Source organism: Macadamia integrifolia, chromosome 13 (genome assembly GCF_013358625.1).
Source record: "Macadamia integrifolia cultivar HAES 741 chromosome 13, SCU_Mint_v3, whole genome shotgun sequence".
NCBI lineage: Eukaryota > Viridiplantae > Streptophyta > Magnoliopsida > Proteales > Proteaceae > Macadamia > Macadamia integrifolia.
The window spans coordinates 11558088-11574881 of record NC_056569.1 but is presented as its reverse complement, the minus strand read 5'-3'; the positions used below and the strand labels follow the sequence as shown (position 1 = coordinate 11574881).

Genomic DNA, 16794 nt, shown 5'->3' with positions numbered 1-16794 from the left:
ATGTGATGTCCTCCGTTAACGTAGATGGTGGACGGTCAATTGACAACCAAACTATGAGGATAAGATCCGGCAAACTTCTGTTGACCATTGATACGCCAGCCGCCCAAGTTTTATGAAATTCATAATTTTATTTTTTTTTTCGGTGTGTTAAGGAAAAATCTCAACTTCACTTTCAAGGAAAGACGCTAGCAATTGTGAGCTCCATATGTTAAAAGACTTGGACCGAGTTCTTCACATGTGATTCCCCCTTGACCGATGGGTTTTGATAGTGTCGATAGAGTATAGGGTAATAATGAAAAGTACAATTGAAAATAGTAAGAAAAAACATTACTTGAGAGTGTAGGTAAATCCATAGACACAATAGGTCTATGAAGTTGATTTACGAGTTAACTCGGTGAGTTAGTACCTAGAACCTTGCCCCATGGATACTGGGGCATAAAAATCCTTTGCGGCGAGATAGTGAGTAGCAGTGAGGTTCCAACGGTTGGGGTGTATGCCGGGGGCTTCCCCAGCTATTGGATCTTCACAGTCACTCATTGCTCACCACAATTGATTTGAACCTGATACCAGGTGGCATCATGTGGGGCCAAATGGGTATCATGTAAATAAAACTGTATGATAAAATTTCACATCCTTACCCAAAAAAGAAATGATAAAATTCCACATTTAGGAGGCAAGTAAGCTCCGGAAATTCATTTCAATTTATATGAGGCCCCGTTTGTTTTGAGGGGAAGTTGGGGTCGGAGAGTTGCTAAGGTGGGACACATGTGTTAGTGGCGTGACCAACCGGGGTGGAAAAGTATCTCGTTGCGGTGGAATAGTTCGTATAACTATCCCACCCCATCAAAATCCCATTAGAACAAAAGGGCCATAAGAATATGGATTTTTTTTTTTTAAATAGATAACAGCCAAGAGGCTCGAACTCGAGATCTCTTGGTGAACGTGGATTTTTATGCACCATATCCCATTAACTGCAATAGGCCCTTGTTAAAATCTGGAATTTTAGTAGGGGATCTAGAAGAAACAATATTTTAAAAGAGGGAGATCTTGAGGTTCTAGAAAAATTCAGATTAGTATTGAAAGTTCTGACAAGAAACCTTGTAGAATTGGGACTTACACTGTGGGGCGATTTCTTTAACTTAGTCGGGAGTTAAGAAATGTTTTTTTTTTTCCTACTATTTATTTCTCACGTAATAAATAGTGAAGCCCACAATTACACTCTCTCTCCTATTCTGACCATGTGGGTCTCATATGGATGACACCATTTTCCAACCATTCATTCACTCATCCATCTAATCCTTTGAATATAGATTCCTTGACAAGGGAAAAAAATGCAAATTCTGATTTTTAACTTCAAATATCTTGGAGGTGAAAGAAGTTTTCTCCAATTTGGAAGGACTAAAAATATAACACCATTTATATGGAATGAAAAGATGATGTGGAAATTTCAATTATATCGATATCTAAAAGTGGTTTAGATTGGTGGCATATAAAATTCTGACCCTAACTCCATACATATATCCTCTCATGTATGGATAAATTCCTTTGTATTTTTCCCCAAATATTTCTATTTAGAGAAAGTTTCATTTTTTCCTTTGGATTTTTAAAATTCTTATTTTTTCCACTTGATTTTCATGTGTAGACGGTAAGGAAATGATTTCTTATTATTTATGCCACATGGCATGCCAAATGGAACTGAAATTTTGTGATAAGTAACCTCAAAGTTCCTTGCTGATATGCCAAATTCTAGATGAATCCAAATTTACCAAGACGGTATAACAAGGAATTGAGAAAACTCAACTAGCCAGATCGGCTAGAATGCACGATATTAAGCATCTGGTGTCTGACACATTACCTCTTTTCGTTAGTTAATGAAAATTTTAACTCTCAAAATAAATAAATTGAAAAAACTGATATTACCAAAAGTATACATAGGACCACAATACATATAAATGAGCAGATTTTCCATATCACTTCATGTTGCCAATAAAATAGGTGTCCATATATATATATGAAAGAAGATTCTTCCTTAAGGTGCTCCAAAGCAACCACCCCTCTAGCAAAAAGGGAAAATATTCAGTTTTCCATTATTACCTAAAAGGAAGCCATTTAGGTGGATAAGAAGCCATCAGGAATACCGGTGGGTGGAAGCCCAAAACTATCATGTGGCAGATTAAGTGGGGCTGAAATTTTGACGGATCAAATGAGGCAGAAAAATTATGGACAAATTGATCCTAAGATCTTTACTCACAGGTCAAGTTTCACCTCACCCAGTTTAACAAAGCATAGAAAATTCAGAACCACAAAGAGGGAGCACTGGACTACTGGACTACAAGTAGGTATATGGATATACATCGAAGAGTATGCATCAAAATGCGAGGGAAAATGGTTGAACTCCAAGAAGTTCAAAATGTTGTCAGTTTAGACCATTTCTTAAATATCCAATGGTCAGAAATTGCCACACTCTTCCAGTTCCACATGGCGGAACAAATATCCTACCCGCCACTGTGCGTGGGCTGCCGACCACAAAAACTCAACCTTGAAGAGAGCTGCCTTTAACATGTCATGGAAAAATTTATCATCCACAAATAGTGAACATTGTTATTCACAAGATGCCAAGTCTCATGAGAGGTACTGGTAAACACAATAATTCCAAGCTATTTAAAACTTTCCATCGGGTGTTCTCTCTAATTTTAAATGTAGCACATCTACATGCGCCGCGGTACATATTACAGAACCCATCACCAAAGAAACCTAAAAGGTTTTCCTACAGAGGAGAGCAAATTTAAGCTCCACAAAATGGCCCTTAACCATGTACATCACCCTCCAATATATATATATATATACACACACACACATTTAAGGCCAAAATGGGTTCCATGAAAGCTAGGTTTGTAGAAGTGGAAGAGTTAATACAGTTTTACTAGCATTAGTCCTCAATTAATAAAGGTTAAGCTATCCACAGTCCAACAGTCCATCTCCAAGGCAATTTTACATTCAGACTACTACTACAACAACATCAACAACGCAGCCGATTCCCAACTAAAGGGGGTCGCCAAATCCATAGGTAACAGAACAACATACTCGGGGGGTCCAAGATTAAGAGAAAATATAAACCTCATCAAATCCCCTCCTGCAACCCAAAAAAAAAAAAGTTTAAATGACACATATACTACTTAATTGCATGAAAAAGTCTCAAAGTCGGTAGACATACCCAGCCTTTCCACAATAACTGGGTCTGTAATTGTAAATAAGGTTGTCAAGCACCTTTCGCACAGGTGGCCTGTTTAAGGACTTTCTTGCTTCACTGTACAATCATAAATTGTTAAATACAAAAAGAGAAAGATCAGTAAGACCAACTTCAATAACCCATAACTAGATATTAGGAATGACAATGAAACTATGAAAGAAGTGACTTCAACATATGCTACATTGAAAATCCAAATTCCATTCATTTCCCTTGGGCTGGCAAATCGAAACTTTTCAGAATTAGACAAGCATTAACCAACAGCATTTTCTAATATTTCGGAGAGAATATAACAAAATATTGAAATAAAAGTCAAGATTTTATCGGAATGCCTCTGTTCCAACAACAGCAAACATCATGTGCAGATCCATGTTTGATTAATAAAGGAAACTCAATGTTTGCATCATATCAGTAATTTGCACATATTTGGGTTTTCTCAAAATGAAAGAGACATATTTTTGGTACTCAAAAGAATCTCTCATTAATCCTAAAGTTGTGTCTTGAGAATCAGACATTCAGTTTAACCCAAACCAAAAGTAAGACCGGGCCAAATGAGCTTAGAAGATTCTATAGGATATTGCAGGTCAATTTGAAATGCAGTATTTAATTGGTTTCCTAACCGCAGGCTGAAGTGCAGAAAATACGAGTATTGATGCCCCCATGTAAAAAATGTCTAGGAAAAAAAAAATTACAATCAACTAAAAAGAAATGACTACAAAATTACCAAATGCACTGGAAAAATGACACTTAGACAATGCCTCATCTGAAGAATACAGTCTATAATCGCAAGGACAACAATCTAGATATATCAAAATACTTAGTGTTCAAAAAATATGAAACTTCCAAGAATTATTAGGAATAAACATATCCTGAGGTAACAACTCCCCAGCACAGTTGGTGGGCTGTGGTATGCCAAAAGCCCACGCTCACTAGGAGGTCTTGAGTTCAATCCTCCTTGCTGTTATCAACTTCCCCTCCCTACCTATCAAAAGAAAAAAAAAACATATCCTGAGGTAGCCTGAAGGTTATGCACTAAATTATTCCCCACGTCAACTCCTGTTGCTGTTTTTTAGGCAAGCATAAACATGTCCAACACTATTGTATACCACAAAGAGGGGATGGAGAGGGAAGTTCCTCTTTCACGCAAGCTGAAGAGGGGAGTCATTACTTTGACCTCCTGAGGAACCCCACAATAACCTGGAGGGGTCCAACCAACTGTGCTAGTAGTTGTCTTACTGTTATTCTTGATTAAAGGAACAAAGCGATTAGCAAGAAAATGAATGTCAAAATATATAACCTGAACAGCCTCTGTGACATGCATGCAAATTAAGGAAATACACTTCCAAATCTATTCTCTGACATAATTTAGGACATTTACTACCTGATAAAATAGTTGGCAACATGTTGAGTCACTTGAACTGCATCTTCTGTGTGGGGAATCACTGACGAGCCCCATTCAAAAGCATTTTTCTGCAGTAAATTCAGTTTCTAACTTTTCAGGTTGATACCAAGCAGAAAGAAATTAAAGAAAGCTGAGCGTGGCCAATTAAGAAAAATTCATAGGAAAAAGAAACAGATATTGAAAGTTTCATTGTAGTGAACCAATCCATCAACCTCTTTTTGTATCTCCCTCCTGGTCGGATTCTTTCCGTCAGGGTTAGGGCGTAGCAAGGGCAAGAGGGCTCTGGGGAGGGTCATAATGCACGCAGCCTTATCCCATCTTAGCAGAGAGGGCTGTTAGATTTACACACTACTTTGTAGGTGTATCTTCATAAAACAGGGATTCCATAATGAGAGTTTCATTTGTTGGAGACACTCATTGTGACATTGAAACAATATATCATATATGATGAATATTAGAACTGAGTCAGAAATAATAGAAAGTACAAAAGGGAGGGTCCCTCACGGGAGGGCCACTTATCAATGTCTGGTCAGGATCAAGTAAACACCGACACTCCACTCTGTAGGGGCACAAGTTCCCTCAGATACCAAAGTTAAAAAGAGCTTTATAACATGATGAGCTCCTCATAGTCACAAAGTTCTCAAGAATCCAGGATCCAGCTGATCAGGAAATAGGAACAAAACCATAAAATCCACAGGAATTGCAAAATGCAGATACATTGGATGATCATAGGACGGAAGTTAGTTGAGTTGGCTGGTCAAATAAAAGAAAATACAACAAAATTATCAACATGCATAGGAAGCTAATTCCACAACGAAAGTCAAAAATAAATGGGGTGACCCATAAATATCACTCCAGTCTTCAGAAAGGTTCCAAGCAATTTACATAAGAGGATAAACTCAAATGTCAAATCTTATGCGACTTTCACAAACTTGGTATTTTGGACCTTGTCCTGCAAATTTAATAGATTCTCCAGATTGTCCATCAACCATACAATAGAGTGTAGAAAAAGCTTTTTCAATCCTTCTCAGACTTCCAATCATAAGAACTTTTAAAGGGATTAGCTTGTTTTTTTTCCCAGGTGGATTGCAATGCTAATCATCCATGATTACATCCCATGTTGTTTGTTTTCTTTTGTAGGAAGATTCTGGAAAATTGCAAGTTACTCTTGTAGCAACTAGCTAGAGCCCTTGCAATCATTTGATTTCATGTTCCAAGATTTTCAGATAAGAAGCAATACGAATCTGCAAAAGCTTATTTGCATGGTCTATCAAGCAAGCAATATGTAAGATTAAAATCTCTCCACAAGATATAATCCTTAGATCCAAGAGATCACCATAGATAGATTAAGAACACTAAGAACAATGGGATAGAAACTATAAACAATAAAAGTGTACCTTGTTTGGGATCCATAGTAAAGCAAAGCGCAGCGGAAAACCTTTTGATCCACATAGCAAGGTATTTCTTCTCTATTCCCCTATGATCACTAGCTATATGAGAAACCTGAATGTATAAGGGAGGAAGCCACAAGAAACCCTGTCTCTTTCTCTTTCTCCCTCTCTCTCCAGAATGTACGTTGTGAATAAGATTAGGGTTAGAGGAGGGACCTAGCTCTCTATTTATAAAGTTTTCCAATGGACCCACTCATCACAAGTTTAATGGTTAACTAAAGCCCACACTAGCTAGCTCATATTAAACTAATTAAAGCCCATATGTCTCACTTAATTAGACCAAATAATTAGCTTTGTTTTATTAAAGCACAAAAACCCAATTAATATAAGCCCACATAGAAATATTCTAACATTCTCTCACTTGGGCTATATTAATTGCTATCAATTTTTAAAACTTATTTTGTCTTTAAAAACAATCTCAGGCTAATCATCACCTTAATGCACATGCCTTTATAATGGTCTAGAGACATCTCTAATAGTCAATCATGTCCCATAGAGTCTCAAACACTGAATCATGGCGGTAACTGCATCTTATAAATGACACAAGACCTTCCACGGTCACGAGAGCTCTCAACTCTACTAACATGGATTCAATATGGTAGTGTGACAACTAGATAACACTCAGATAATGGTTCCATATGTGTTATCCCCTTGTAAGTCCAATTTTCTCTCCCTTAAGTGATACAACCACATTTGAGAAAATTCTTTATGGTTCCAATGAACCTGTATGTCTTATCTTCAATAACTCGAGTTATACTTTATGTATTATAAGACATAACTTAAGACTAAAAACTGAATGCCCCAGCCTTTGCTCAAGGTTAACACATTCTTTAAGACTTCAAACATTTATATATATATAACATGCCAACATATAAAACACCCACGTGTTAAATACAACAGTTATAACAAAACTGCATTTTATTAAATAGAATTGCACACAAAAGGCAGTTAATATATAAACCCCAAAATTACCAAAAAGGTAAAAAAGTACAGATGAAAATTTTATTACACAATAGAGCAAAATGAAATATCTCCCACTAAACAATCGCATCCCATGATGCTTCTAAGCCCATGCTAATGATATGTCTCTCAAAAACACAACGGCGAAGGCCTTTAGTAAGGGGATCAGCTACCATATCATCTGTACCAATATGCTCCACTATGATGTCACCTTTCTAAACATTTTCCTTTATAGTCAAATATTTGATCTCCATATGTTTGGACCATGTGATACCCTTATTGTTGTTAATAAACAACACAGCAGAATTGTTATCACAGTACAACTTGATGGGTCTAGCCACAAAATCAAACATTGTCAACTCCCTTATGAGGTTCCTGAGCCAAATTGCTTGAGTAGCTGCTCCATAGCATGTTACAAATTCTGCTTGCATAGTCGAAGAAGTTATCAATTTCTGTTTCGCACTTTTTCACCATACTGCCCCACCCACTATTAAGAAAATATATCATGATGTGGACTGCCTGTCATCCTGACAAAAAGCAAAGTCAGAGTCTGTATACCCTACTAGCTATAGGTCTTGAACACGTATGTAAATCAACATATAATTCTATCCCCTTTAAGTACCTCAAAACTTCTTGGCAACAACCTAATGATTGTGACTAGGGTCCGACTAATATCTACCTAGAACTCCTGTTGTGAAAGTAATATCTGGTCTAGTACAAACTTGAGCATACATGTTACTTCCAAGTGCACTAGCGTAGGGTACTTTCTTCATTGAATCTCTCTCAATATTACTTTTAGGGCATTGTAATAAGCTCAGTTTATCACCCTTGAGAATTGGAACTTTCCCAGATTTGTAATCCAGCATACTGAACCTCTCCAGAACACGAGCAATATATGCCCTCTGAGAAAGACCTAACAATCGACGAGAACGATCCCTATGGATCTCAATGCCAAGGACAAAAGACGCATCACCAAGGTCCTTTTCAAACTCCCTAGATAACTGTTGCTTTATTTCATGCAACAGTCCTAGATCACTACTTGCAAGCAAGATATCATCCACATAAAGTATAAGGAAAATAAATCTGCTCCCACTGACCTTGTGATATATACATTGATCTACCTGGTTGACTGGTTCTCAACAAAACCGAATGAAGTCATAACACTATCAAACTTAAAGTATTATTGCTTGGAAGCTTGTTTGAGCCCATAAATAGACTTATTAAGTCTACATACAAGATGATCAGCACCATTCACGCAAAACCTTCAGGTTGAACCATATAGACCACCTCATCAAGGTTTCCATTCAAAAAAACAGTTTTTACATCCATCTGGTGCAACTCCATATCAAAATGAGCTACCAATGCCATGATTACCCTGAAAGAATCCTTCGAAGAGACTGGGGAGAAGGTCCCATTATAGTCTATTCCTTCTCTTTGAGTAAATCCCTTGGCTACCAGTCTGGCTTTAAATTTCTCAATTTTTCATTTGGAATCCTTTTTAGTCTTATACACCCATTTGCAACCGATGGGCTGACAACCTTCAGCCAATTCAACAAGCTCCAAACACTATTATGTTTCATCAATTGCATCTCATCTTTCATTGCATCTAACCACAAATCTGACTGAGGACTAGAAATAGCATCTGAATAAGAAACTGGATCAATCACACAACCGATGTAGTAGTCATGTTCTCCCAAATAGACTATCTAGTCTGATGGTATGGCTAGCCTCTTCTCCCTGGTGGATCTCCTAAGTGGAGCCTCCACAACCACATCCTGAACCTGAGGAACCTCAGTAGGAGTTATATCAACAACATGTTCCTGTATCTCAATAGGTGCAGCAACCGGTGTAGTAGGCTCAACATCCATCTGAATAGGTAGAGTAAATGATACAGTCATCCCAACCTCACTACTGTTCCCTATAGTCTGAGAACAACTACCCTTGTCGGCCACGTCAAGTTCAAGAAACTTTGCCGTCTGTGATTCCACAATTCTAATACCTTCGCAAGGGTTATAAAATCGATACCCTTTTAAAATGATCAGGGTAAGCAACAAAGTAGCAACGAGTAGTTTTAGAGTCCAACTTGCTCAAAGTTGGATTATACAACCTTACTTCTGCAGGTCATCCCCAAACTCTAAGATGGTTCAAACTAGGTTTCTATCTAGACTATAACTCAAAAGGAGTTAATGGAACAGCTTTAGTAAGGACTCAATTAAGGATATAAAGGGATGTCTTCAAAACCTCACCCCATAAAAACTGAGGTAAATTTCCTTACTAACCATACTTCTCATCATATCCATAAGGGTACGATTACGCCTTTCGGCCACCCCATTCTGCTCAGGACTCTCAGGCATAGTATCCCAGAATCCTCCAAGTATTTGGCAAACGGGCCTTTAAGTTGTCCAGCATCGTCATGTCTACCATAATACTCACCACCCTGGTCAGTCTAACAACCTTGATGACTTTTCCCAACTATTTTTTGACTACAGTCCTAAAAATCTAAAATTTATCAAGAAACTTAGACTTTTCCTTAATCAAGAACAAATAACCATATCGGGAATAATCCTCAATAATTGTGATGAAACAAAAATTTCTACACGATGTAGTTGTATAGGGTCCACTGATGTCAATGTGAATAACCTCCAATAGGTCAGAACTACGGACTGCCGACTTCTTCTTTATCTTGGTCATTTTTCCTTTACAACAGTCTACACGTCTCTAGGTCACCTTCAAGAGTGGGCAGGATGTCAGAATTTATCAATCTTTCAACTCTTTCCCTAGAAATGTGACCAAGCATTTTATCCCACAACATGTATAACTGTTCCTTAGGTAAAGGCCTTTTGGAAACAATTTTTTCAACATTATAAGAGACATAAATATCATGAGGAGCTAAACACAATCTATATAATCCATTAGACATAGTACAATATCCAACCTTATTTGAATTGAAGAACAAATTAACCATAGCGTTCTTTATTTCAAAATGATACCCACACAAGTTTAAAACTGAAACGGAAATCAAATTCCGCCTATAGGACGATATATAAAAAGTATTTCTTAACATCACTTTAAAACCAAAGTCTAGAATTAAAATGACATCTCCCACGAATTCTATATTAGCTTGTTCATTGTTCCCCACAGTGAGCTTTGATTCATCTTTATTTGGCTTCTTCTGGTTTATGAATCCCTGTATGGTAAAAGCAACATGGTTAGTTGCACCGCTATCTAACCACCAAGAACTAAATGAGGCTTCTGATAAGTTCGATTCACAAACAAGTGCCAAAGAATTATTATCTGCATGCTCACGTTTAGATAACGAAGTTGAGTACTTAGGGCATTCCTTTTTCATATGATCTTTTTTTTCTTACAAAGGAAACAGTGATCATCCTCCTCCTTAAAAGAAGATTTCTTATGAACCAAATTGCTAGATTGAGCAGACTCCTTATTTGTTTCCTGAGCAACTTTATTAGTATGAGATTTAGGCTATTTACCTTTATGAAAACTGAAGCTAGAAGCAAACAAGTGTATGGGTTTTCTCCTTCTTCAGTTTTTCTTCCTCAATAACAACTCTAGAGATCAAGTCATTAATGGTCTAGGTTTCATCTTGAGAGTTATAATTGATTTTGATGATCCAAAATTCAGAAGAAAGGGTATTTAAAGCTTGATGGACAATGCAAGGATTAGGGAGAGAAATATTTAAGGCTTTGAGTTTGGTTTGGTAATGCACCATCCGAATTATGTAGTCCCTAACACCTCTAGAACCATCATACCTTAAATTGAAAAAGTTCCTGTAGAAGAGTTCCTATTTCAGCATTTGATGAGACTCTGTACCTAAGTGTTACTGCTTCCATCATCTCCTTAACAGTGCAATCAGTAGACAAACCACTTTTTAGGTGATCTTTGATCGCCCTCTTTATGGATAGTAAACAGATGTGATTGCTCTTTATTCATGCAGCATCATGCACCAATTTTTCATCACCAGTGCTCTGATAAGTGAGATCCGCTAGTTTATTCATAATAAGGGATGTGTGAACATCTGTCATTTCCATGGCAAACAATACATCCTCTTTCCATTTCTGTTGGACCCAGTAAGAGCCTCAATATGAACCATATTATTGTTGACAGAAAAGGTGATTTAAAAATAAACAATGTATATCATTAGCATAATGTGAGTACCATGTAACTTAAAAATATATAAGTATACCAATTGAAAATTCACAAACTTCATTATGTAAACACCTTTGGGCTGAATTCATAACATGAAGTTGCAGAACCCTACACATATCAGCGGCCATGAAAACATATTCCAACCTTTGATAGGCTATCCACCTTTGGGTGTATAGACTACTTGGGTTAGTCAATTTCAACTATATGCTATATATGTGACCCTCTGAGTACTAACACACAATCACCTCCTTCGGGTATATGACCATGCATTAGAACTAGAGATATCCCACTACCGTATAAGATCAATATTCCACAAATTCAATGAAGAAGACCATTTTAGTGGCTACAACTTAATCAAATTCATGAAACTTTCTCATACCAGAACATAATTAATATCACTTACATCAAACCAAATAATATGCAATTTTAGACTTGAAGACAAGGGGCTCAAAATTGTCCCTAAAATTACAATAGATGCTAATAACATTGTTTAATACTTTAATCATCAATTAAGATATTTCTTCATTTATTTTTAATCCTATGAAGAGTACTATGGGTACTATTCATCCTCAATAATTAGGGTTTTAAACTTAATAGTCCTTATTGATTAGGGTTTCAAAATAATCATCAACAATCAATTAGGTTTCAAAAATAATCATCCCTAATCGATTAGAGCTTCAAAAAACTAATCATTTTTAATTAATGGATCAAATCCAAAAACTATAATCCATCACTCATAAATTTGATTTGGGTTTTAATTAGGGTTTTAAATCTAATCACCCATAATCCATGGATTCAATCCAGAAACTTTAATCTATCCCTTGCAGACATAATTATAGTTCTAAACCTAATCTATGGTGGCTCTGATACCACATGTAGGATTAAAATCTCTCTACAAGATATAATCCTTAGATCCAATCCTTAGATCCAATAAATCACCATAAATAGATTAAGAACACTAAGAACAATGGGATAGAAACTACAAACAATAAAAGCGTATCTTGTTTGGGATCCATAGTAAAGCAAAGTGCAGCGAAAAACCTTCTAATCCACGTAGCAAGGTACTTCTTCTCTATTCCCCTATGATCACTGGCAAGATGAGGAACCTGAACGTACAAAGGAGGAAGCCACAAGAAACCCTGTCTCTTTCTCTTTCTCCTTCTCCTTCTCCCTCTCTCCAGAATGTACATTGTGAATAAGATTAGGGTTAGAGGAGGGACCTAGCTCTATGTTTATAAAGTTTCCCAATGGACCCACTCATCACAAGTCCAATGGTTAACTAAAGCTCACACTAGCCAGTCCATATTAAACTAATTAAAGCCCATATGTCTCACTTAATTAGACCAAATAATTAGCTTTGTTTTATTAAAGCACAAAAACCCAATTAATATAAGCCCACATAGAAATATTCTAATACAATAAATTTTCAGCACTATATGGTCATGTGATAAACTCCCTTGTCACTGAAACTCAATATGTGAGCAGGGAGTTTTCTCTCAGTGGGTCCCCCTCACATCCACAGGAGGAAAAAAAAATTAATGTTAATAATCAACACTATTTTCTACAAGCTTATACAAAAAGGAAAAAATACTCATTTTCATGGCCCACTCATTAGCTTATCGAAGCGGCCCATCCTCATTTTGCAACATGGAATGATGATGTGTCCATTCTAACTAATTTAAATTCAAACAAACATCCTCCCTTATATTTGCATGCAAGGATTAAAGTATCGGTATCGGTCGTCGTATCGGTTGACCAAAATTAAGATACGTATCGGAGGGTATCGTATCGTATCGTATCGGAGATACACTAAGATACGCTAAAGATACGCATATAAATGGATATGAAACACCTTTCTAAACTCTTTTGCATAAAATATATGTTAAAAAAAGCTATTAATAACATGTATTATGCATAGACACTAAATTGAGGGTATCGCACTAAGAATTCAAGGTTTGCAGTTGTCCTATAAATGTAAAATCCTTGTTCCCAACCTTGATTTCCACTTTAGTTAGAGAGAAATATGGTTGGCAGGAACTTTGGAAGAAAAACACTCAAAAAATAATGTTTTCTGAAAAAATACCCATCTTGGTCATTATATGACCGTAGCGCACCGTATCGGTACATACCGATACTCACCGATATGTACTGATACTCATCGATATGTACCGAATGATACATACAAATATTCACCGATATTTACCGATACATACCAAAATGTATATTTCACCTCGATTTTATATTTTTCATAGAGTATTAGTACGTATCGATAGTGTATTGGTGCATATCGGTATGTACCGTATGATATATATCGATACGAAAGGATTTTAAAAATTCCATGTATCGTATCGGTGTGTATCGTATTGATCGGCTAAATTTCAGATACGTATCGGAGGGTATCGTATCAGTATCAGAGATACTTTAAACCATGTTTGCATGTATCCCATGTATGTTCATGCAGGCCTCTATGGTAATCCAATAAATATTGTGCCTTCTCCCCTAATCCTGAATTTTCAAAGCTCTATTTTGCCACTTGGCAAACTCTGTTTGAGCTGAAATTTTATATGTGAGCAGGGGACCTTGGGGTTTTACATGTCCACAAATTTGGGTCTCATCTGATCTGCCACATGGCAGATATTTTGACCACCTTGACAAGCCTATCAAGGTGGGCCATTTTCCGAAGTTTTAACCTAAAAACTATATTATTCAATAGTTTCCAAAAATTTCACGGAAGTCAACAGAGCTCCTCCAAAGCATAAGACTCTCAAATGCAAACTTAAACTATTATCATGATGTGCTTTTTAATTTCATACGATGACAACTAGTATTAGTGTAACTTGAGAAGAAAAGAAGAAGTTCATAGCCATCTTCATAGTTCAGCTCTATATTGTAGGCATGCAGACTAGCAGATGTACGACCTTCTGATTCCTAATATGGATTCTGAATTTTCACCAAAACAGAGCTCAATATAGTCCTGACAAAGAGAAACATAATATAGGAGTTCAGTTTTGTTGATGATATTTATGTGGTTTTATTGCATAAATCCTTAATGTAAAATGAGGGCAGGGAACCTACTTTTGGGTGCTTACTGTGCTTATCAATCTTACCTTCTTATAGCACCTACGCTAGTTCCTTTGTTGTCAAATGTAAATTCTATATAATATTGATTTCTTCTCTTTCCCCCCCCCCCTAAGGAAAAAGTATGTGGTCAAACAAATTTCACATTCCTAGAAGTTCAATTAACAACTTTGATCCCTCATTACGAATTCTAATATGTAGTTCTTAGAAGTTTATCGAGAGAAAGGAGGAGTCTAGCGCAAGTCGCAAACTCCTCCCTTGGTTTTTCCTAGTCCTATTAGGATTGTGAATCTAGGTTTTCCTAATCCTATTAGGATTGTCCTAGTCCTATTAGGACTTAATATAATGAGAAATTAGCAATTACTATTAGTTTCCTATTTCGTTCTTTCCAATTCCTAGTAAGACTTGTAATAGTTATTCTATTTAATGAATGAAGGAGGACAACCCCAATATAATCGATTGGGACTCTCTTTGCTCCACAATCGCAGGTCCCTCTTTCTCTCACTTTTTCTTCTCTTCTCTTTACATGGTATTAGAGCTTAACAAGTTGCTGTTTTAAGAGTCGTTCAAAGGTATCATGCTACTGGTGAAGCTCTAATCCTTAGAAAAATAAGAACTAGGGTTTCAATGAAGGTTTGTTGCAAATCATACCTGATTTTGTTCGTGTCTTCTACTTCTAAATTTGTCCTGAATCAATTGTTGCTGGAGAATCAATTTGCTATCGTCTGGTATCGTCTGTATGAAGTTGGTATCGTCTATTCTGGTTTGCGACTAGGTAGTCGAAAGGACTAATGTCGCCACTGGTTTCTAGTGTTGGGATCTTCTTGCTGAAACCATTCTTGCTATGAAAACACATCAGATTTTGAATCTGATTTCTACTCTTCCATTGTTGGTTTTGTTTCTAGGAAGGAGACGATGGTTTCGTCCTTAATAGTTGCTGGTTTTGTGGAGATGATTGCTTCACTTTCTATAGCTGTTGGGTTTTTCTTCACATATTTGCTACCGTCAGGGGGAGATTGGAAATCATTTTATTGCAATGGTCTTGGTTATCGGATTCTCTGTGATGGTGGTTATTGAAAATTATTTGTCCTTGTGTACTGCTACACGAGGGGGAAATTCAAATTATTATCTGCTCGAATTGATTAATTGTCTACTTAAGATTATGTATGCTCAAAATTATTTCGTTTGAAAACATATCTGCTCCTGTCTGTCCTTAGCAGCTACTTTATCTTTTGAAGATGGTATATTCAACGACCTGACGTTGTTTGCTATATTCAACAACCTAATGTTGTTTAGTCCCCAGCGACCTGATGCTGCCTATTTATCTGTGGAATTTTTTGTAAGCCGCCTATAAGGAGATCTCTGTTTGAGGCTCATGAGTGATTTTGTTGTAACTACTAGAAGTTACAATTTCTGTTGGAGTACTTTCTTTAGGAAGGTCTTTTGATGTAGTTGTTGGATGCTACACTTTTGTTTGAGTGCCTTCTTTGGGAAAGGCTTTTGTGTTGCTGTTGTTTTTTTCTATTGGACTATCTTCTTGGGAAGGGCTTTCATTGGTATTGGAGTTGCTGATGGTTTTATGATGGTTGATTGGAGTTCTCTCTATGCTTGTTAGAGTTCTTGTTTGGTCCAAGCTGGAGCTTTATGTTGCTATGTGTATGCTTCAGCTTGAGGGGAGTGTTAAAAGCCTATCAAGAGAAAGGAGTATAAATCAAGTCGCAGACTCGCAAAAACCTCCTTGGATTTTCCTAGTCCTATTAGGATTGTGGGTTTGGGTTTTCCTAATCCTATTAGGATTGTCCTAGTCCTATTAGGACTGAATATAATTAGAAGTTAGCAATTAATATTAGTTTCCTATTTTGTTATATTTTGTTCTTTCCAATTCCCAGCAGAACTTGTAATAGCAATTCTATTTAATGAATGAAGGAGGGCAAACCCAATATAATCAATTGGGACTCACTTTGCTACACAATCGCAGGTCTCTCTTTCTCTCTCTTTTTCTTCTCTTCTCTTTACAGTCGTCAACATCCCAAATTCCCATAAATCTTTTCACTAATTTGGGACATTCCAATGACAATTTGAACTGTGTTCTTTTTCCTCCTCTTGTAAAACAATTTGGATAGCATATAATTCAAGGATCATCTCAAGTCTGAGCATGTCATTACAGGAGAAGTTATAAAACAGATGGGAGATCAATTTATCCTTGCACACTAGTGAAACCACACCAAATTGTAATATCCTCGGTGCATAAACAACTGATTCTGCCTCCTTAAGACAAGGCAAATAGACTGAATCTGCCTCCAATAAATAAGTACAAAATCAACTTTCTTAACGAAGGCAACTCACCCAATATAACTATACCAATATATGGCAATACCAAGAAACAAAGCCTTAATTCTTAAACCTCACAAGTAGGAACCAAAATATTGATAGTTATAAGCAACTAGAGATATAATACTATGAGCTTTGATTTTTTTTTTTTTTTTTTT

General features: G+C 36.6%; 1 protein-coding gene across 3 annotated transcripts in view; it reads right to left on the bottom strand.

Moving 5' to 3' along the window:
- Window positions 1–2871: 2871 nt before the first annotated feature.
- Window positions 2872–16794, bottom strand: part of LOC122058769 (gamma-glutamyl hydrolase 2-like) — a 23169-nt gene continuing 9246 nt past the window's right edge. For all 3 annotated transcript variants that reach the window (XM_042621441.1, XM_042621439.1, XM_042621440.1), the window contains 3 exons: window positions 4629–4717; window positions 3215–3307; window positions 2872–3133 (listed from right to left, as the gene is read on the bottom strand). In XM_042621441.1, the coding sequence (XP_042477375.1) occupies window positions 3100–3133; window positions 3215–3307; window positions 4629–4717 (216 nt within the window). In that variant the 3' untranslated portion in view covers window positions 2872–3099. The remainder of the gene's footprint in view (window positions 3134–3214; window positions 3308–4628; window positions 4718–16794) is intronic.